At 42.8% G+C, this 22,803-nt stretch overlaps 1 protein-coding gene across 1 annotated transcript in view; it reads left to right on the top strand.

Annotated features, from left to right (window-relative positions):
• The window catches only part of ATP6V1C1 (ATPase H+ transporting V1 subunit C1), a 45,359-nt gene extending 22,791 nt beyond the window's left edge, over positions 1 to 22,568 (top strand). The window contains exons 2-13 of the mRNA XM_069957276.1: positions 343 to 512; positions 1,972 to 2,039; positions 8,009 to 8,094; positions 11,315 to 11,409; positions 12,936 to 13,027; positions 15,044 to 15,142; positions 15,913 to 15,981; positions 17,368 to 17,460; positions 17,541 to 17,634; positions 19,182 to 19,279; positions 20,708 to 20,834; positions 21,942 to 22,568. Of these exons, the coding sequence (XP_069813377.1) occupies positions 381 to 512; positions 1,972 to 2,039; positions 8,009 to 8,094; positions 11,315 to 11,409; positions 12,936 to 13,027; positions 15,044 to 15,142; positions 15,913 to 15,981; positions 17,368 to 17,460; positions 17,541 to 17,634; positions 19,182 to 19,279; positions 20,708 to 20,834; positions 21,942 to 22,037 (1,149 nt within the window). The 5' untranslated portion in view covers positions 343 to 380 and the 3' untranslated portion in view covers positions 22,038 to 22,568. The remainder of the gene's footprint in view (positions 1 to 342; positions 513 to 1,971; positions 2,040 to 8,008; positions 8,095 to 11,314; positions 11,410 to 12,935; positions 13,028 to 15,043; positions 15,143 to 15,912; positions 15,982 to 17,367; positions 17,461 to 17,540; positions 17,635 to 19,181; positions 19,280 to 20,707; positions 20,835 to 21,941) is intronic.
• Positions 22,569 to 22,803: the final 235 nt, after the last annotated feature.

The following is a 22,803-nucleotide window of genomic DNA, read 5'->3' as shown; positions in this document are numbered from 1 at the left end:
TTTAATTTCTCCTGTGGTGGTGAAATGAGCTCTCGCTGTCTGGCTTTTATAACTGATTGATGAGAATTAGAAGAGGCGCCTGTACCAATAAGGAGACAAGGGGCGTGTCTCAGACTACCTCGGACACCCTATAGGCACTGTAGCTGAGCCATAGTCACAGATCTCTGTTCTAATAGAGCTGAGCTACATGTAAAATCTGAGGAAAATAAGTAGCAGGTGATCATCACTTAGAGGAACTGACTTATAGATCATTTTAGACGTTCTGGACGGACAGTTACTTTAACTCTTGACTTCACCATCACAACTCACGTCCTGACTTTGTTTCTATCTGTTTTGTTACAGTGAAATTCTGCCCAGGACAAAACGTGTAATCCGCAATCATGACCGAGTTCTGGTTGATCTCTGCTCCTGGGGAGAAAACATGCCAACAGACCTGGGAAAAACTGATGGCCGCCACTACCAAGAATAACAACTTGTCCACCAACCACAAATTTAACATACCTGACTTAAAGGTAAGTGTTCTGTGTAAGAGAGAAATACTTACTGGGAAGTCCATTGGTCGATGCCCTTTCCTCTGTCGTCTCCATTGTGCATTTCTTCAGCCAAATAATAAAAAAAAGTAGCCAAAGTCTCAGGGTATATATATATATGTATGTGTATATATGTATGTGTATATGTGTATATATATATATATATATATATATATATATGTGTGTGTGTATATATAATATATATATTATTTTTAAATCAACTGGTGTCAGTAAGTTATACAGATTTGTAAATTACTTCTATTAAAAAATCTCCAGTCTTCCAGTACTTATCAGCTGCTGTATGTCCTGCAGGAAGTGGTGTATTCTTTCCAGTCTGACACAGTGCTCTCTGCTGCCACCACTGTCCAGAGCAGTAGCAAATCCCCATAGAAAATCTCTCCTGCTCTGGACAGTTCCTGACATGGACAGAGGTGGCAGCAGAGAGCATTATGCCAGACTGGAAAGAATTCATCACTTCCTGCAGGACATACAGCAGCTGATAAGTACTAGAAGACTTTAGATTTTTTTTTTTAGTAGAAATAATTTACAGATCTTTTTAACTTTTTGGTATCAGGTGATTTAAAACATTTTTTTTTCTCTGGAGTACCCCTTTAAGGTATTAGAAAACTCCACCAAACTCTACCAAACAGGTTGAACATCCAGACTCCATACAGATTGGATTCTTTCTTTGCTCAGGATTCATCATTCAGGCCAGTGTTCACCAACCTGTGGCTCTCCAGCTGTTACAAAACATTAGACATGATGGGACTTGTAGTTTTGCTCACAGTTTGCCACAGATCGGTAAATACTAATACAGGGATTTAACCCCTTAACAACCATGGACGTACATTTACGCCCTTACTGCCTGGGTCTTAACGCAGGAGGGCGTAAATTCAACCATAAATGATATTTTGGGGGTTCCGTTATTCATTCTATGGCAGATTGAAAGATGTCATTACAAAGTACACCTGTTCCTGAAAAAAAGAAGCCCTCAGATGGCCCTGTAGGTGGAAAAATAAAGTGTTATGGGTCTTAGAAGGCGAGGAGAAAAAAGCTAAAAAGGAAAAGACAATTGACCCGGTCCTTAAGGTCATTTCAGGCCCGGTCCTTAATATTTGATGTAACGTTGATGTAACTTTCAACGTTAGCTAATGGGGGGAGCAGGAGACCCCTATAGCAGACAACCCCTTTAAACGTTATGTAAAGCTCTTCTCTCCTGTGGTAAGTACTAGACGGCACTTGTTGTACCTTCTTTTTTTTTATCTCCTTGACATTTTGAAGCTGCGGCAGTGAGAAATCGCTGTCTGTGGTCACACTGACCTCACTTCTCCGCTATCACTCTATTGCTGGCGCCTATTTCATGGTAGCTTTCAATAGATGGGAATACATCTCCGGCAGTTTATCAAGTCTATGAGGACTAATTTTCTGCTTCTCCATGCAGGTCGGCACTCTGGATGTCCTGGTCGGTCTGTCCGATGAGCTGGCTAAGCTGGATGCGTTTGTGGAAGGGTAAATGCTGTATTCTGTATGGTTACAATTAGAGATGAGCGAATCGGGTTCGGGTTCGAGTCCATCCGAACCCGATCATTCGGCATTTGATTAGCTGGGGCTGCTGAACTTGGATAAAGCTCTAAGTTTGTCTGGAAAACATGGATACAGCCAATGACTATATCCATGTTTTCCACATAGCCTTAGGGCTTTATCCAACTTCAGCAGCCACCGCTAATCAAATGCAGAAAGTTCGGGTTCGGATGGACTCGAGCATGCTCCAGGTTCGCTCATCTCTAGTTACAATGTAAAGGAATAATCGTACCTTAAAGAGGTTATCCTACAAATATAAAACCCCAAGGATGGAGGTGATGTGTATCCCAGAGGGGATGTGCGGCCTATGTTCTATTCATTCTCTATGGAGATTCTGAGCAATGTCTGGTAGCCCCTAGAGAATGAATGGGGCACTTGCTGGCCATTCAGGGAGTGGTTTTCTCTGTTTTATTTTTATTTTTTTTGCAATGGTGGTGGTCTCATTCTGTCTATGGTTTATGAAATAGTAAGCCTATAATAGGGTGGGGGGCTGCTTGGTCTCAGGCTAGATTGCTGTATCAGAAGCCGTCCACCACTGATCTCTCTCTAGAACATAGGTGTCAAGCTCAGGCCCTTTAGCTGTTACTAAACTACAATTCCCATTATGCCTGGACAGCCAAAGCTAAAGCTTTGGCTGTCCAGGCATGATGGGAATTGTAGTTTTGCAACAGCTGGAGGGCCTGAGTGTGACACCTATGATTTAGAGAGAGATCCATAGTGTGTGAACATCCCCTAAGGACCTTAGCAGCCCAATAGGGCTAGTGATCAGATTCTTGTTCATTGGCTGATCGGGCTGTTCAGACTCGGGCTAGTCAGCCTGTGTAATAGGAGATATACGTCCGACAGAATGATCACAGGCTGCATGAATGATCGTGGCTTGGGCTATGTAGAGATCAGATTGGGTCTCGGCATCCAATACAGACAGATTAAGCGATTTTTAACAATTAACGATAAACAAGATTGTTTATCGTTAACCTGAAATCGGCCACCATATTACACAGAACGATAGTCGCCAGTTACGATCGTTACAACTATTGCTACTACAATCCTCACTCCATCCAGCAAAAGAATGAATGATTACCATGGAATAAGGCTACGTTCACACATAGCAAAAGTGGTGGAGAACATGTTCATTCTTCAGCACGGAGAGAGGAACTGCGCGAGCCTCCCATAGACTGTCATTATGACAGGGAGGCCGCCGGGGCATTCGGCCACTTTTGCTACATGTGAACGTAGCCTTACACTGAACGATTAGCGAACGAATGTGGAATAACAGCAAACGATTGACAATGATTTTAGGATCAGATCTAAATGAACGATCAACAACACACATTTTTCCATCGTTGCCTGCAATTACACGGAGCGATTATTGTATAAATTTGGTGTAATAGGGCCCTTAGTGTTTGCATTCTGCAGACATGTTGCACATTGCTGCAGAGCACAATACGATATATGTGAATGCAGTTCCAAATCCAATTCTGCTGCAGACAGTGCCCCCTACTGCTGGATGCCTTTAATCCCATCTACTTGTATTACAGCAGCCGATCACTTGGGGGTTTCAGTCTCTTCCTTCCACTGATCAGCTGTTTCCCAGTCTTTTGCTTATTCCCACAGTGAAGCATTGTCCATTTACAGTAAGCCGTCTCAAGTTTGGCACTTGCTTTTGGAATTTAGCAGGGAATTTATACTACATCCCTTCTCTGCTAGGTAGATAGTGATGACCTGGATTGCAAAAGCAGTTTCTCATTGCAAAAATGAAAATTTGTGCTAGGAAAACGCAGCTGGGAAACTTAGAAGATTGTTAGGGCCGGGAGCTGCTGTACAGGAAAAAGCGATGGGTCTGCATAGAAACATAGAAGATTGTCGGCAGAAAAAGACCACTGGGTCCATCTAGTCTGCCCTGTTAGTATTTGTTTATCACAGGTAGGTTTACATTCAGTTATTGTAGATTTACCAACCACATCTGCTGGAAGTTTCTTCCAAGCATCTACTACTACTACCAAGCATCATCTTTGTTTTTTTCAAGATAAATGGGGGTTCCCGAAATCAGGATCATGAAGTAATTACAGCGTGTCCCAGAAAATTTCCATCATGATTGGAATACAATCACAATCTGGTGGTAGCGTACACAGCTCAATTACAGACATAGATATGGAGGCAACGATGACATAATTTAGGAGCAGTAGGAGGTCAGCTTGGAGCAGGTCCGGATTGAATCAACAATGGTTCTAGTAGAAATGTCACACTGGAAGCAAAGACACCAATTTCCTGCAATTGGGGGGGGGGTGTTGGAATGGCAACCCGGAGCTGAAGATATTTGAATGAATGCTTTAGGGTACAGTGGGGAAAAAAAGTATTTAGTCAGTCACCAATAGTGCAAGTTCCACCACTTAAAAAGATGAGAGGCGCCTGTAATTGCCCCGTATGTAGACCTCAACTATGGGAGACAAAATGAGAAAACAAATCCAGAAAATCACATTGTCTGATTTTGTAAGAATTTATTAGCAAATTATGGTGGAAAATAAGTATTTGGTCAGTAACAAAATTTCATCTCAATACTTTGTTATATATCCTTTGTTGGCAATGACAGAAGTCAAACGTTTTCTGTAAGTCTTCACAAGGTTGGCACACACTGTTGTTGGTATGTTGGCCCATTCCTCCATGCAGATCTCCTCTAGAGCAGTGATGTTTTGGGGCTGTCGCTTGGCAACACGGACTTTCAACTCCCTCCAAAGGTTTTCTATAGGGTTGAGATCTGGAGACTGGCTAGGCAACTCCAGGACCTTGAAATGCTTCTTACAAAGCCACTCCTTCGTTGCCCTGGCGGTGTGCTTTGGATCATTGTCATGTTGAAAGACCCAGCCAAGTTTCATCTTCAATGCCCTTGCTGATGGAAGGAGGTTTGCACTCGAAATCTCTTGATACATGGCCCCATTCATTCTTTCATGTACCCGGATCAGTCGTCCTGGCCCCTTTGCAGAGAAATAGCCCCAAAGCATGATGTTTCCACCCCCATGGTTTACAGTAGGTATGGTGTTTGATGGATGCAACTCAGTATTCTTTTTCCTCCAAACACGACAAGTTGTGTTTCTACCAAACAGTTCCACTTTGGTTTCATCAGACCATAGGACATTCTCCCAATACTCTTCTGGATCATCCAAATGCTCTATAGCAAACTTCAGACGGGCCCGGACATGTACTGGCTTAAGCAGTGGGACACGTCTGGCACTGCAGGATCTGAGTCCCTGGCGGCTTAGTGTGTTACTGATGGTAGGCTTTGTTACATTGGTCCCAGCTCTCTGCAGTTCATTCACTAGGTCCCCCCGCGTGGTTCTGGGATTTTTGCTCACCGTTCTTGTGATCATTTTGACCCCACGGGGTGAGATTTTGTTGGAGCCCCAGATTGAGGGAGATTATCAGTGGTCTTGTATGTCTTCCATTTTCTAATTATTGCTCCCACAGTTGATTTCTTCACTCCAAGCTGGTTGCCTATTGCAGATTCAGTCTTCCCAGCCTGGTGCAGGGCTACAATTTTGTTTCTGGTGTCCTTTGACAGCTCTTTGGTCTTCACCATAGTGGAGTTTGGAGTCTGACTGTTTGAGGGTGTGCACAGGTGTCTTTTTATACTGATAACAAGTTTAAACAGGTGCCATTACTACAGGTAATGAGTGGAGGAAAGAGGAGACTCTTAAAGAAGAAGTTACAGGTCTGTGAGAGCCAGAAATCTTGATTGTTTGTAGGTGACCAAATACTTATTTTCCACCATAATTTGCAAATAAATTCTTACAAAATCAGACAATGTGATTTTCGGGATTTGTTTTCTCATTTTGTCTCCCATAGTTGAGTTCTACCTATGATGTAAATTACAGATGCCTCTCATCTTTTTAAGTGGGAGAACTTGCACTATTGGTGACTGACTAAATACTTTTTTTCCCCACTGTATGTTCACACTGAGTACAATAGGCGCTATTCCGCAGCAGAACTCTCTGCCACGGAATTACACCTGCCTTAGTGTGTCATATCATCTCAACGGGAGAGCGCACGCTCCTCAGCAGCCGCCACTCTGCGCTCAAAGAAGTGACATGTCACTTCTTTGAGCGGAGAGTGGCGGCAGCAGAGGAGCGTGCGTCCTTATTCACTCACAGCGGGACACTGAGCACGGCGGGATTCCCTTGCCGTATTTGCTTAGTGTGAACATACCCTTTTTCTGTAAGGGTATATGCACACTGAAAGGAGCCTATGGGACCGGCAGAACTTGGAAGCGGAAGCATAGGTGCGGGGGAGGGGGTGGTCGAGCGACGGAATCCGCTACAAGTTATTTGCGTGATTTCCGTAGTGTGCATATTCCCTTACCAAGAAAAGGTCTCTACTGAAGCAAAGGTGGGAAAAGGGGCAGGAGCAGAAATAAAATTTACTTTTAGGGCGCTCCGACAGGAAAAATAGATGAGGAGTGGATCTGTAGGGGCCTGAGCAAACAGAGAATAAGCCACCAGCAATGAGCCACCACCTTCATGGGAGAAAACAGACCTGCATAGGGTTTTGCTACTGGTAAAGGAAATACACAGACTGCCATAAAAGCCTGGAAGGTCACCAAACACAAGTGACATTTTATATTGTAAACCAATAGTGCAGCCAAAAAGTGGAATCTCATGAAAGGTGCTGAAAGAAGGCCCATCTGCCAAGTGAACTCAAACGGGGAGATTTATCAAACATGGTGTAAAGTGAAACTGGCTCAGTTGCCCCTAGCAACCAATCAGATTCCACCTTTCATTTTCCAAAGAGTCTGTGAGGAATGAAAGGTGGAATCTGATTGGTTGCTAGGGGCAACTAAACCAGTTTCACTTTACACCATGTTTGATAAATCTCTCCCAGTAAGTGTCTAAAAGGTGCAAACCATACAACTTTTTTTTTTTTTTTTTTTTTTTATAAGGTTTGGGGTGATGTATTTTTACTCACCTACCTCATTCCCTGCAGCTTTTAGCAGTCCCCATTTGTCCCCATTTTTTCCTGGTTTCTGTGACGCGTCGTCCTTGCAGGAACTGCCCCACTCAGTCAGTGATTGGCCGAGCAGGCAGTTCTTGTGCGACAGCGCGTCACTGAAATCATGAAGAAGGGTGACAAATGAAGACAAGAAACCATTATAACGGCAGCTGTGGGAATGGGGGAAGGTGAGTATCACTACAGTTTTTACATTTACAATTTTATGCCCCATAGTACACCCTACAAAGAGACACCTTAGTATACAAAGTGCTTTTTATTATATTTATTTTTGTCCACAAAATGCCAGTAATTTGCACTAGGTGATAATCACTTCAACTTGAGGAGCCTACATTTATAGTAATAGATTTACCACTCACATTAACTCGGATCATAATGTGAATGGTAAATTTCACACAAAGTGACTGATGAGTTCACATCAGCAGCTGCCGAATATAAAGTACTCCGGAGAAGAATAATCTGCTGATTGTGCCGCCACGGACGCCTCCGCACAATGCTTCATCCACTCATCTAGAGGCCCAGATAGCAAACCGCACTAAATACACTGGAGCAATCCGGGATAAAATTAGTGTCGTAGTTTTAGCAGAATAATATAAAGTTTCACTGGGTTTTGGAAACTTTATGTAAAACTTTACTTACTATTAATCTTTATTATTTGTGTATGACTGGGGAAGGTCAGGCAATCCTATCTAAACACAGCTGGCTCTGCTACATCACCGCATCTCCTTCACTGTGTAACCCCTGTACAGTGGCCCGGCTCCCCGTTTTTGCAGAGAATGTCTGCACAGCTCTATTTTGTAATATGATGATGATTGTACTATGATATTACAACCTGCTTTGGTCAGTGGAGTGAATCTTTCTTATATATATATATATCTGTCCTTCATTGTTGTTCACAGAACGGTAAAGAAGGTTGCACAGTACATGGCTGACGTCTTGGAGGACAGCAGAGACAAGGTGCAGGAGAACCTGTTGGCCAGTGGAGGTATAACTCTTACTTATATAGACTATTAAATGGGCACTGCCACTTTAAAAAAAAAAATATGTTTGACGTGATGAAGACATGGGTCTGGAATCTGTTCAGATTGTGACTGATAGCTGGATAGAGCAGAGAGAAGTGCTAAGTATGTTCTCTGTCAGCCCTGTGCTGTGTGTTGTGCGTGGAGAGAGATGTGGTCAATCAAATACTTCTCACACCGACCGATCAAAACAAAAGGTCGGATGTCAGAAGTTACAGGTATACTTTATATGTGTAGTAATAGTCCATTAAACATTATCAGCTGTTATTTCTGACCCTTCTTTTAAGATCCATAACATTAATTGTATGTATATTAAAGAGGAGCAAACCACGGGCACGCTAGCCTAAATGCTCTACATTTGATTACCGATGGCTGAAGAAATTGGATGCAGCCCTAGGGAGTCCTGGAAAACATGGATACAGCCTATGGCTTAGGGTTCTATCCAGGTTTTCAATGCAGCCTTAGGGTTGCATCCAACTTTTTCAGCCACCGGTAATCAAATGCCACATGTTCAGGTCCGGAGGAGCCTGATCGGGCTTAAGATATGCTCATCTCTAGATGTCTACTTTTTGGGACTTCCAAAGAAGAGATGATATTTTTGGGTTCCTCAGGTTGGAGTTTTGGGAACCTGGTTCCTTTATATGATCTCTGTGATTGACACTCGATTAGCCATGCGGCTGGGCAGCACAAGCAACCTCTAAAAGGTTCCTGGCCCCTTTTTGGCCATCAGCCTCACATCACGGCCAATAATCCCCCTTCCCCACTCTAAGGGCCCTATTACACGGAGCGATAATCTGCTCGATCAGGCTGAGTCTTAAGATTTTCGCTCCGTGTAATAAAGACCATGATCAGAGCTGATTATTGGCTTATAGTTGTCGTTTGAACATTTAAAGGCCATCGACCGTCAGCCACGCATTGTCACATTTAGGGGTCCACGGCCAACAGCTGATGACCGTGTATAAAACTAATAAAGATCATACTTACCTATATGTATATATATATATATATATATATATATATACATATACTGTATACATATATATATACATACACAACTCGATTATCATGGAGCAAGTATATACATATACTACCGTTCAAAAGTTTGGGGTCACATTGAAATGTCCTTATTTTTGAAGGAGAAGCACTGTACTTTAAACTAGTCCTAACTTTAAACAAACACACTCTATACATTGCTAATGTGGTAAATGACTATTCTAGCTGCAAATGTCTGGTTTTTGGTGCAATATCTGCATAGGTATATAGAGGCCCATTTCCAGCAACTATCACTCCAGTGTTCTAATGGTACAATGTGTTTGCTCATTGGCTCAGAAGGCTAATTGATGACTAGAAAACCCTTGTGCAATCATGTTCGTTACAGAAGCTACAAAACTGACCTTCCTTTGAGCAGATTGTGTTTCTGGAGCATCACATTTGTGGGGTCATAAAAATGCTCAAAATGGGCAGAAAAAGAGAACTTTCATCTGAAACTCGACAGTCTATTGTTGTTCTTAGAAATGAAGGCTATTCCATGCGAGAAATTGCTAAGAAATTGAAGATTTCCTACAACGGTGTGTACTACTCCCTTCAGAGGACAGCACAAACAGGCTCTAACCAGAGTAGAAAAAGAAGTATGAGGCTGCGTTGCACAACTAAGCAAGAAGATAAGCACATTAGAGTCTCTAGTTTGAGAAACAGACACCTCACAGGTCCCCAACTGGCATCTTCATTAAATAGTACCCGCAAAACACCAGTGTCAACATCTACAGTGAAGATGCGGCTGCCGGATTTTGGGCTTCAGGGAAGAGTGGCAAAGAAAAAGCCATATCTGAGACTGGCCAATAAAAGAAAAAGATTAAGATGGGCAAAAGAACACAGACATTGGACAGAGGAAGACTGGAAAAAAGTGTTGTGGACGGATGTATCCAAGTTTGAGGTGTTTGGATCACAAAGAAGAACGTTTGTGAGATGCAGAACAAATGAAAAGATGCTGGAAGAATGCCTGACGCCATCTGTTATACATGGTGGAGGTAATGTGATGGTCTGGGGTTGCTTTGGTGCTGGTAAGGTGGGAGATTTGTACAGGGTAAAAGGGATTCTGAATAAGGAAGGCTATCACTCAATTTTGCAACGCCATGCCATACCCAGTGGACAGCGCTTGATTGGAGCCAATTTCATCCTACAACAGGACAATGACCCTAAACACACCTCCAAATTGTGCAAGAACTATTTACAGCAGAAGCAGCAGCTGGTATTCTATCATAGGTAATGGAGTGGCCAGCGCAGTCACCAGATCTGAACCCCATTGAGCTGTTGTGGGAGCAGCTTGACCGTATGGTACGCCAGAAGTGCCCATCCAACCAATCCAACTTGTGGGAGCTGCTTCTAGAAGCCTGGGGTGCAATTTCTCCAGCTTACCTCAACAGATTAATAGCTAGAATGCCAAAGGTGTGCAATGCTGGAATTGCTGCAAAAGGAGGATTCTTTGACAAAAGTAAAGTGTGATGTAAAAACAATGTTATTTCACATACAAATCATTATTTCTAACCTTGTCAATGTCTTGACCCTATTTTCTATTCATTTCACAACGTATGATGGTGAATAAGTGTGACTTTTTATGGAAAACACAAAATTGTTTGGGTGACCCCAAACTTTTGAACGGTAGTGTATACATATATGTGTGTGTATGTGTATATATATATAATACACACACACAGCCCTTGCTCCATGATAATCGAGTTATGTATGGGCTCAGTAAGCAGGTCTGTTCTCGCCTACTGTCCGAGGTCAGGCTGTGTAATACGGCCCTATGTGCTAGGAAAAAATGTAAAATAACTAAATATTCCAAAGCCTTGGCTGACTTTTGCATCTAACAAGCCTAATTATTTTACTTTCACCTATTTTTTGCATCTTTCAGCGTCTTTTTCATCTCTGTAAAATTACATTGCACTTTCCCTGTAGTTTTCCCCGTAATGTCTTAAATGATAGGTTATTCCAGCCATCTTGGGAGAGAGGTTTGAAGTACTGTGATTACCCAGTAAGTATAGGATTGCCGCTCAGTTAGTCTTTCCATACTGATGGAGACCGGGCAGATGGTTCATTCGAGGGAAACACGTGACGCCTGATGTGCATGTGATTCAGCGGCTCGTGGCCGCGTCCCCTCACCGCTCTCCCTTCTGTCTTTTTCAGTGGACTTGGTCACATACATCACAAGGTTCCAGTGGGACATGGCGAAGTACCCGATCAAACAGTCTTTGAAGAACATTTCCGAAATAATTGCTAAAGTAAGACTCGTGTTTCACTAACGTTACTTTCCGCCTTAATGGAAACTCTTGCCGAGGGTGAGGAAAAGATGGCGTCATGGAAAAGGGATCCGGTGCCTATTCCTGTCCTGTCATGTTTATTGTAGCTGAGAATATTCACTAGATGGTAGCTCAAGGGCCGCTCTGTTCCTGGCAGACAGTACTTACTATTATGTGGGGAATCACATGATGGGAGGTGGCAGCCATACTTACCATATATAAACCCTATGGAAATGCAGCGTGACATTGTCAATCAGGCACAAAGGATTTACTGAAAGTGTCACTAGCTAAAGTGATGTGAACTAATGAACGCTAAAGCTAGTCACACACATTAAACCCTGACCTCTTAGGCTGAACTAGGCCGCTATGTAGTGTGGACGGTGCTTCCCTGATAGCAGAAGTCATGGGAGGAAGGTCAGCGAACGTGTCAACGTGCTCATTTAAAGGTTTCTGGCATCAGATTAGAGTACGTGCATGTTTGGTGGAGCTGAGCGTGAATGTGCATACAGGGATCAGGAGACTTGGCCAACAGCTAAATCTAGCAGAAAACAATCTATAATGTTCGGCCAGCTTAAAGGGGTACTCCAGCGGGGAAAAAATTATTTCAAATCAAGTGGTGTCAAAATTGGATTTGTAAATTACGTCTATTTAAAAATCTCACATCATTAAGTACTTATCAGCTGCTGTATGTCCTGCAGGAAGTGGTGTATTCTTTCCAGTCTGACACAGTGTTCTCTGCTGCCATGTCAGGAACTGTCCAGAGCAGTAGGAAATCCCTCTTCTGCTCTGGACAGTTCTTGACATGGACAGAGGTGGCAGCAAAGAGCACTGTGTCAGACTGGAAACAATACAACACTTCCTGCAGGACATGCAGAAGCTGATAAGTACTGGAAGTTTTTTTTTTTTTTTTTTTTTTTTTTTTTTAAATAGAAGTAAATTGCAAATCTATATAACCTCCTGATACCAGCTGATCTAAAATAAACAATTTTTCAACAGACTTTCCCTTTAAATGGATATTGAAGTCTCAACTTATTATCTCCTATCTGTTCTTGTGCACGGAACGTGACTGGCGTGTTCTGTATCCATGGCAACCAGATAATACGGCGACAGCTGCATGCTGATCAGCTTTGTTACCCTTTAAAATGTTTCAGCTATATCATTATCAGGAGTTACCATAAGTTGTAAGATTTTAAAGCCGCTATTACACGTTCCGATCTGGAGGAGCATGCGAGTGATAAGCCCTCACTTGCTCCTTGTTCCCTGCTCCCTGCTGGCGCTATTACGTCTGGGGAGCCCATAGGAGATAGCCAGCAGACTGTCACTATCATTCTAGTTTTTTTCGAACATGTTGAAAGACAAGGATCAGCCGACATTGTGCATGGAGCACAATGGAGTACAGGAGCTATTAACCAAGCGATTATTGTTCATAACGGCCGATAATCGACCAAATACGGCCGATAATCGCTTGGTGTAATAGGGCCCTAACTTTTTCCTTTGTCTACTTACAGGGCGTTACACAGATTGACAATGACCTGAAAGCCAGAGCTTCTGCTTACAACAACCTGAAGGGAAATCTTCAAAATCTCGAAAGGAAAAATGCGTAAGATTCCATATTTTATATCCACCGGTCTCTCTAGTGCCACCTATAGGTAGCCGCCCTGTAGGTCAATGTGCGACTTTGTAAAGAGAGATAAAATATAGCTATATATCAGCGCAGAGCAGGGTTCTTATTGGCCTTGTCAGATGCCGTGTGAAGGTACCTGCTGCAGAGACCCCCACCACCTGCACCTTCAAAAGAAGAATTTACACTATAATACACTTATTAAGCACCCCGATAAGAAATGCCTGATGTTCTTTACATTAGATGAGGACTGGCTGTGGTATGGTTATGGTATGAAGCTGAGATGTGATACTGTCCATTCCATGATACATTGCTGGTAGCCATGAATAGGAGGCAGGTTCCGGTGTACTAGTCAGATATATGTTTCCTACAGGGATTCATCCGTCTCTGTGGTTAATGTGGACCGAGTCTCTTCTTTCCTATCATGTGAGTTTCTAGGTCTATTGGAAAATTAGACGTTTTGGAAAATTAGTCACTTGGCCTCAGGTTAACTCATGAGAATCCTTTTTTTTATTTTTTTTTTTTTATCCCTTTAAATACTGTTACCTTAGCCCTATGTTTTTCTAGTCCCCTGATCTTCATGCTTCCAAGACCTTGCACACTCAATCACTGTCCGCAGTGGTTTCCTGTCCTGTCTCGGCTAGTGATCAGCAGGTCCACCTCCGAGTGCTCGTCTTAATAGACCCCCCTCCCTAATGAGATATTGGAGCTGAGCTCCATTGAAATGAATTGATACCACACAATGAAGGACATGGGTGTTGCTTTTTTTTGGAAAAAAAGCAGCTATGTTGCCTTTAAGGAGAGGCCGTTTAAACACTTATAGAAGAGAGAGTCCTATTGCATCTATTGAACGTTCCTCAAAACTTCCATTGACCATACCAGGGCATATAATGTATGTCAGTCTGTATGCCCCTTACAGATGAATGGTTAGCATGCATCATGTGACTGGTTTGGTCAGCTCACCTCTCCGATGTGGGTGTACAGATCCCTTATGGACCCAGGGTGCACTGAAGATCCAAAAAGAAAAATATATGATCCAACATTCCACAAAAGCTCTTGTTTTATTTAATCCATGTTAGAAAAAAATAGCAAAACTCTAAAGCGCAGTGTGTATTCCGTGACCTGACGCCAATCACCACCACTCCTGACCCCACCCACCTCCGCTCCTGACTCCACCCACCTCCGCTCCTGACCCCACCCACCTCCCCATGACTCCACCCACCTCCGCTCCTGACTCCACCCACCTCCGCTCCTGACTCCACCCACCTCCGCTCCAGACCCCACCCACCTCCGCTCCAGACTCCACCCACCTTCCTTTCCCCAGCAGCAGCTTACCAGCATAGGGAATGGAAGGAGAGCGGTGAGCCTGCCCTCTTCTAGCTCCTCTCACCAGTCTCTTCCTGCCTGTTTTAGCACCTGCTGCACAACCCTGGCTGCAAGGAGAAACATGGCAAACATGACAAGGGGCCATGTGTTTGCCTAAAAGGGGAAAGTATATGGCTGTAAGGGGACATGTATCTTCACCACCAGTTCAGGCAATCCCAACCCTCCCCCACTGTGTCCCCACCATTTTGTACATGGTTTATATTTGTGACCATCTCTTGCCCTTGTGTGTGTCCCCAGTGTACTACCACAGCCCTAGTGTAAAATGTCAGAAAATAGCAGATTTATGCACAAATCAGAAACCAGTCAGTTTGCACAAAAATCAGACACCTTTTTTGCTGGTGTATACCCTGCTTACCATTAGGGTGAGTGCGGGGGCATGGCAAGGCACAAAGGGGACACGGCCTCATCTTGTGCCTGATTTCCCATGGTAAAAATCTGTACCAGCTCAGACCTGTTGCAAAGGTCGCTAAATATACTGTCTTGATAAATCCTATAGCATTTAACCCGTTAGTGACTACTGTAAGTTTGGCATTATTACTGAGTATGGGGGAGGGGGGGGATGCTCGTCCTCAAGAAATGATTTTTACATCTAATTGTGTTTTGTTACAGAGGAAGTTTAATAACCAGAAGCCTAGCTGAGATTGTGAAGAAAGAAGACTTTGTCCTGGACTCCGAATACTTGATCACTCTATTAGTTGTTGTTCCTAAGTAAGTAATGGGGTCATAGTGTGTGCAGCCAGAATGTAAGGAATATTCTTGTTTGTGTGGCTTAGGTGCTGGTCTAAGGAAGGAAGCTAAAGCTTTGGCTGTCCAGGCATGATGGTAATTGTAGTTTTGCTACAGCTGGAGAGCTAAAGGTTCCCTATCCCTAGTCTAAGGAGTAGATCATCATTGGGATACATATGATCTTTTTGATTACTATTTATTCAGTTTTTTTTAAAAGAAGTTATAAAAAAAAAGCAAAAAAAAAAAGCATAGCTCACTTTGTCCTTGCATGTATTCTTCATAGCGTTTGCTGTGCAGGTTAAAGGGATTTTCCCATCCAGGTAAAAGTTGGCTTCCTGGCCCTGTCTGGCTTCCTTGCCAAGCCAGCTGTCTTATGCAGTTTGCTTAACTCCTGTTAACATAAATGGTGTGGCATCGGGAGTTATTCTGGTTATGTTACACCAGAAGAGAACACAATGCTCCACCAGTGCTGTGTCCTTTCATTTACAAGATTGGTGAGAGGTCAAAAGTGATGACATGTGCTCACAAGACAGGACCTTTAATATGGAGTCTGACAAGAGTAGTAGAGGCTGTCATTGAGGAACTTTTTCTGTTGTAAATGTTAAAGTAATTCTTTTGCTGACCCATAATCCAGAATATCTATCCAGTCCCATATTGTGTTCACATATGGTTAAAGATGATGTATATAATCATGTGGTTGATGATTGATGGAAGATTTACTGAAAAATTTAGTATGAACTTTGTTTTCTTAGACTTAATTATACTGACTGGATGAAGCAATATGAGACTCTGGCTGAGATGGTGGTCCCACGGTCCAGCAGGTAAGTGCCAAGCAAATCTAAGGGCCCTATTACACAGAGCAATAATCTGCCCAATCAGACCGAATCAGCAGATTGTCACTCTGTATAATGGATACAATGATTAGCCAATAATAACAATCATCTGCTGATTGTGTCTTTTAATCCTGCCTAAAGATCATTGGCCGCTGAGCGCACGTTGCTTCGTGTAATAGTGATGTAAAGACAAATAATAAATGTTGTACTTACCTGTCCACGCTCCCGGTGTTGTTCTAGCTTCTGCCCATTCCCCGCTTCCACCACTGGAACAACTTAGCCATTTTTTGAAGTGACAGGCTGCTCAGCCAATCACTGGCTGAGACAGGGCGGAGCCGTGGCCAGTGATTGGCTGAGCGGCCTGTCACTTCAGAGACCGGCTAAGAAGTGAGCGAGCGGGCAGAAGCTAGAAGAACACTGGGAGTGTGGACAGGTAAGTATAACATTTATTATTTTTACACTAGGGCAAAGGCTGCACAGACATCGCTAATGACATATATATAGCCCTTACTGCATGATATTTGAATCATGTAATAGGCTCTGTAAGCGCTTGATTATCCTGAATATCGGGCCATGTAATTTGGCATTTAGGGCTTGTATTGCTTAATATTCGCAAACAAGCTCCAATCACCGCTCACTTCCTTTGCCTTTACAATGGCTGCATCATTTGTGCAGCCCTAAACATTCATTGTTATCGCCCTCACGGCTCCTGTTTACACAAAAAAGATGTATGGACAATGGGGGAGATTTATCAAACATCAGATCAGATTTCACCTTTCATTTTCCAAAGAGTCTGTGAGGAATGAAAGGTGGAATCTGATTGGTTGCTAGGGGCAACTGAGCCAGGTTCACTCTACACCATGTTTGATAAATCTCCCCCATAATATTGATAAATTTTACCACCACACAAAAGATCCACTCAGTTGTCGAGCAGGCGTTTTCATGGTCATCAGCTGATCGCTGGCACTTTTACACGGGCCGATTATCGGCCAAATGAGCACTTCTTCCACCCATGTAAAAGGACCTTTACGTAGAAATGCGGACGATGTGTAAATCGAGGGACACCTAGTGATTGAGCAACCAACCTGTACACTGATGTATTTAATATGGGACTTGCCCTTTAAGACCAATTACCTTTGCTGATTAAGGTGACATTGAAACACATTTAATGATTGGATCTGCACACAAGATAACTCATGTCTGTGAAGCCTTAAATTGCAGAGTTCTCCTGTGTAATGTCTCAGCTAGCCCATCATCATCTTTAGGGTTAGTAGAGTTATACAAGTCGCCTTCCTACCAGTAATGTGACCACGTATCAGTAAGTGGCATCTCTGCTGGAAGCCATGGATTTTCTAATGACTTCCTCTTCTGCAGTGTGTTATCAGAAGACCAGGACAGCTACCTGTGTAATGTAACGCTGTTCAGGAAAGCAGTGGACGACTTCCGGCACCAAGCCAGAGAAAATAAGTAAGTGGCCCTGAGAACCCCTGAAGACGAGAGGCTACGCGACGTAAAATGTCAGCTCCTAATGTTTTCCTTGATTACAGGTTTGTTGTCCGTGATTTCCAGTACAACGAAGAGGAGATGAAAGCCGATAAAGAAGAAATGAACAGACTGTCTACTGACAAGAAAAAACAGTTTGTGAGTACCGCGCTATATACTTAGTCATCGCAGACAGGGGCGTACACTGGCATGATAGGGCCATAGCAAAAATCAGGTTGAGAGGTCTCCGAGTTACTGATGACGATTATACACACAATTGTAATGGGTCTGAGGATAGTTAAAGCGACTCTGTACCCACAATCTGACCCCCCCCCCCAAACTGCTTGTACCGTCTGATAGCTGCTTTTAATCCAAGATCTGTCCTGGGTTCCGTTCAGCAGGTGATATTGTCCTAAAGAAACAACTTTTAATCTTGCAGCCCTGTGTCAAATTGGCATGGCCTAGAATGTGTATGCCCTAGGATTGCAATGCCCTTCCGTCCCTCCTCATTAGTAGGAACGCCCCTGGGCAGGATTTTTCCTATTCATCTCCTGTCTGAAAACTGCACAGGTGCCCTAACGATCCAGCTCATGTGCCATGTTCACACAGGTAATGAATAGGAGAAATTGTTCTAGGGGCATCCCTAATGGTGAAGAGGGACGGGAGGAGGGATGGCGAGGCGGTGCAGGCCTAAGGCATGGGTTTTCTAGGCTACCCCAATTTGACACAGGGCTGCAAGTTTAAATGTTGTTTATGTTTCATGCAATCGATTGCAGATCTGAAAGGCAGAGGATGCAGTTTGCAGTCTAAACGTCAAGACAGTGGCTGATCAGAGGTTATGCAACTAAGATACAGTAATGAAATGTGTAGGTGGAGGAGAGCTGCATACTTTATGATATTATTTATTATTAAACCTGGATTTATATCTAGTAGCATTTTAGTCCAATTTTTGTAGAATTCCAGTCTAGGCTATCCAAAGAATTATTGTAAATGAAAAATGATTATAGTGCAGTACTGTTTGTATATGCACTATAATAATTTTTTTTTTTTTTTACTTTCAGTTCTGCCTGTAAATAGCTGTATGGGGCAGTCATGGTCTATGCTTCTGGTGGATCATAACTGTACATTAGAAGACAGATCATCTGAGTCTTTTCATACTTCCTGTAGCTAGCTTGAGACCCATTGCTATAGAATGTAATGTGATTCCATGCCTCTGGGTCTCATGCTGGCAATACGAGTGCAGGAGGCTTTATCTCTGAATTCATGTCCACTCCATACAGCTGTTTACAAGCAGAACTGAAGACAAAAGTAATTTAGGCAAATGATTATAGTGCACGGTCTTTAACTGTAATCACTTTTCATCTAAAATTACATGAACACTTTAAATAGAAAAATAGACATATTATCCCCATCTTTCATTGATTTCAAGTAGAATTTCCTTGTATTTCCATTTGTCCGATGATGTCAAGCAGTGTTAATAGGAATAGCCGCTCACTTATTGACATCATTGAACCTCTCTCCAAGTGTCATTAAGTGTGAACTTTCCAGGAACGTTCCATTCAGTGAACTTCCTACAACCTTTTCAGGTGACAGTATATAGCCGTGTCTGACCCCTGGCTCCTTTGTACAGTCACTTCTCTATAATAATAATAATTATGGCTGATCTGTTTCATTTAATGCGCTGTGATTATCTGTGTCTCCCGCAGGGTCCTCTGGTACGATGGCTCAAAGTTAATTTCAGTGAAGCTTTTATTGCATGGATCCATGTGAAAGCTCTGCGGGTGTTTGTAGAGTCTGTATTAAGGTAGGAAGCAATTACTAGTCATTATTGATATTGTTACAGAGGTCTGTAGATAAAGCCAGACCTTGTACAAGCAGTAGTAGACTCTCGAAACATGTAGTCCGCAATGCATTGCTCTTATAGAGTGCCTGTGACAGTATGCAGCTGTCCCAGATTGTTGGGAGTTGTAGTCTCACATTTTAGAGCCACAGACTGTATATTACTTGTAATAAAGTGTGCTAATAAAAAAATAATAATTTTGTAAAGAACCACATAAACTATACATATAAAAATTGCAATTCTCCATTGCATCGTTAAAAATATCACTTCTTAATTGAAATAATTAAAAAAAATTCTATTGTGTCTAGATATTGCACTTACGTGTGTGTTGTGGAGCCCCCTAGTGTTGGTTTGAGTCCATTTCAGAATGTCCACATAATGCAGGGATGGGAAACCTTCGGCCCTCTAGCTGTTGCAAAACTACAACTCCCATCATGCCTGGACAGCCGAAGCTTTAGCTTCGGCTGTCCAGGCATGATGGGAGTTGTAGTTTTGCAATAGCTGGAGCGTTGAAGGTTCCCCCATCCCTGGTCACACATGGTCACACATGCTTTGTAGCTCAGTGCCACCTCTCGGATCCTGTTGTACACTGGCGACAGTATTATTCCTGCTGTTGTGCAGAAAGTCAATGCACTAGAAGCGGCTTCTCTATCAAATAAATGTAATATTTTATTTGGGGGCATCATGCATTACATTTTAAAGGCGAACTCTAGCCAGGACCTTTTTTTTTTTTTTTTTTTTTTTTTTTAAAGACCCGGAGAGGGGGTGGGTGAAAACAATAACACCACTTACCTCCCTGGCTCCAGCACTGCCCCCACATACTGCTGCTCTAGTCCCTGGCCACTTCCTGGTCTTGAGATGGAACTTGTGATGTGGCAGGCCCGCTCAGCCTTTCAGCAGTAGAGGCAGGACACCTACTGAATGGCTGTACAGGCCTGCCACATCCCAAGTCCCATCTGAAGACCAGGAAGGGCCCAGACACCTCGGGACTGGAACTGCAGAATGCAGGCAGAGGCACCGAGGTCAGGGAGGTAAGTGGATGTTGTTATTTTTACCAACCCCCTTCCCGGGCATCTTGAAAAGATGGGTCCCGGCTGGAGTTCTCCTTTTAATGAACTATTGCGATTTATATATCAGCCACTAGGTGTCAGCAGAGCCCACTCCAGACTGTCACTAGGTTCCATTTTACAGCCTGCTGTAATATCAAGGTTGTTTAGATTCATTTTTACTATGAAATTCACAATCAAAGATGCACTAAAGAGTGACAGCACAGTCAGCATGCCTCAGAAACCCCCATATTGTTCGTTTTCATTGTGAAATCTGCAATAAATCCACCATGTTTGATTGTGGTTTGTCTGTCCAATTATTGTAACCATGTTCCTCTCTCTCTAGGTACGGTTTACCTGTGAACTTCCAAGCCATGCTGCTTCAGCCCAATAAGAAGACAATGAAAAAACTCCGGGAAGTCCTGTATGATTTGTACAAACACCTGGACAGCAGCGCAGCCTCCATTATTGATGTAAGTAACCGGGCTCAGCCGCAGCTACATATTCATTGTGTCCTCATTGTGAGTGTCAGATATTGCTGCGTGACGTCAGGGGTGAGGACATGATCTCCTGTTACCTTGGATTTGATGATATCTTCTCACCTGTGAACAGTCCTGTGTCCTCACTTCACTCAGAAGCAATAGCCAGAATACAACCAGGATTTTATCTAGTAAGATCTTCCTTCCATACCTGTCCATGCTGCAGGATCTGCACATTATCTATTAATATAATTTTATACCACAATCCTTCCTGCGATTTGTAGTGATAACAAGCGCAGAGGAGCATTGACATACTTACCAGATGATATGGAGCTGGTCCAGACTGACGGTATATGGTTCACAATACATGCTAAAAAATCTAACTTTGGAATCCTATCTATACAATTCACATAATTAAAGGGATTTCTGATTGACTATCAGTGTAATGAATGAGGGTCCGTGCTCCCAGATCAGCAGTATACATGCCTCTATGCCCAGAGAGGGCTATGTTCACATTACATTATCTTTCGCCATATGTACTGGAACTAATGAGGCTGAGTTACAGTAGCATGCATAGCTGCCTTCTGCATTGTGAATTCTTAAAGGGATTGTATACTTCCAAGTAACAATGCCACATCTGTCTTTGCAGGATTTGGCAGCTCAGTCTAGTTCCCTCCAATTGCTTTGAGCTGCAATACCAGATACTACTCATGGTCAGGTGTGACGCCCCCCTAGAATAAAGAAAGCAGCCATGTTTTCTAATCATGATTAGATATTCAAATGCCAACTGCACTCCTAACGGTGGCTGAAGAGGTTGGATGCAGCCCTAGGGAGTCTGGAAAAACATGGGTACAGTCATAGGCACAGTAACTTTCTTGCAAGAACAGCACACCCCTTGTCCTCAGGTTGTGTGTGGTATAACAATTCACCTCTATTAACATCAATGGTACTCACCGGCAAAATCCACACCCAAACCGAGGACAGGAGTGGTTCCGTTTGTGGATGATCATGATATTCTTCCCTCTCAGAATATAATATAATATTTTTAGGTCTTGGTCACTTTTCCCTCCCAGTATTTTTAATGCTATATCCCTATTGCAGGCTCCTATGGACATACCTGGATTAAACCTCAGCCAGCAGGAATACTACCCCTACGTCTACTACAAGATCGACTGCAATTTGCTGGAATTTAAGTAAAGAAGAACCCTGCAGTTGTGTTATCGGAGCAGAGATGAGGTTGAAGTACAGTGATTCTCCTATCTAATTCTCCCTGTGCTTGCTTCTCATGCCTCCACCCAGGGTGACCCCTCTTCCCTTAGTCTCGCCCCTTTTTGACACTTAATTTGTTTCCTTTTAAAGAATATTCAGTAGATATTGTCGCTTTTAACCAATGAGTTATGTAAATGTCCACGAGCAAAATAAGAGTCTATTTATAAAGAGATTTATTATTTAATGCCGGCACGTCATTCCTCATCCGTGTGGTGATCCGCAGTCATTCTTCCCATCCGCACTGCTCGTAGCTAGTTCTTGTTTACAAGGGGCTATGGTGTAATTGTTTTATACCATTCCATTCACTGTATTTAGTTCATACATGGTGTTTCAATGTGGAGTTGTGATGTAAAGTGTATGTAATATTTAATGTCTGTGCTTTCTGTATATTTGATAAAGATCTCTAGAACACTGTCGGCACACACCAGGAAAGAAAAAATAAACCTGTATAAATGGTGACCGGTCCGGGGTTCCTTCTTTCTTCCTGTTGTATTGATTATATTCAATGACTTTCTTATTAGAAATAAAGACTGTATATACAGTGAGGAAAATAAGTATTTGATACACTGCTGATTCTGCTTGCTTTCCCTCCTACATAGAATGGAGAGGTGTGTAATTTTTATTGTAGGTACACTTCACCTGTATAGAGACGGACTCTATACAAAAAAAAAAATCCAGAAAATCATATTGTATG

Source organism: Dendropsophus ebraccatus, chromosome 2, assembly GCF_027789765.1.
Source record: "Dendropsophus ebraccatus isolate aDenEbr1 chromosome 2, aDenEbr1.pat, whole genome shotgun sequence".
Classification (NCBI taxonomy): domain Eukaryota; kingdom Metazoa; phylum Chordata; class Amphibia; order Anura; family Hylidae; genus Dendropsophus; species Dendropsophus ebraccatus.
Note: the sequence above shows the minus strand (reverse complement) of the source record. Positions and strands in the feature narration are given on the sequence as shown.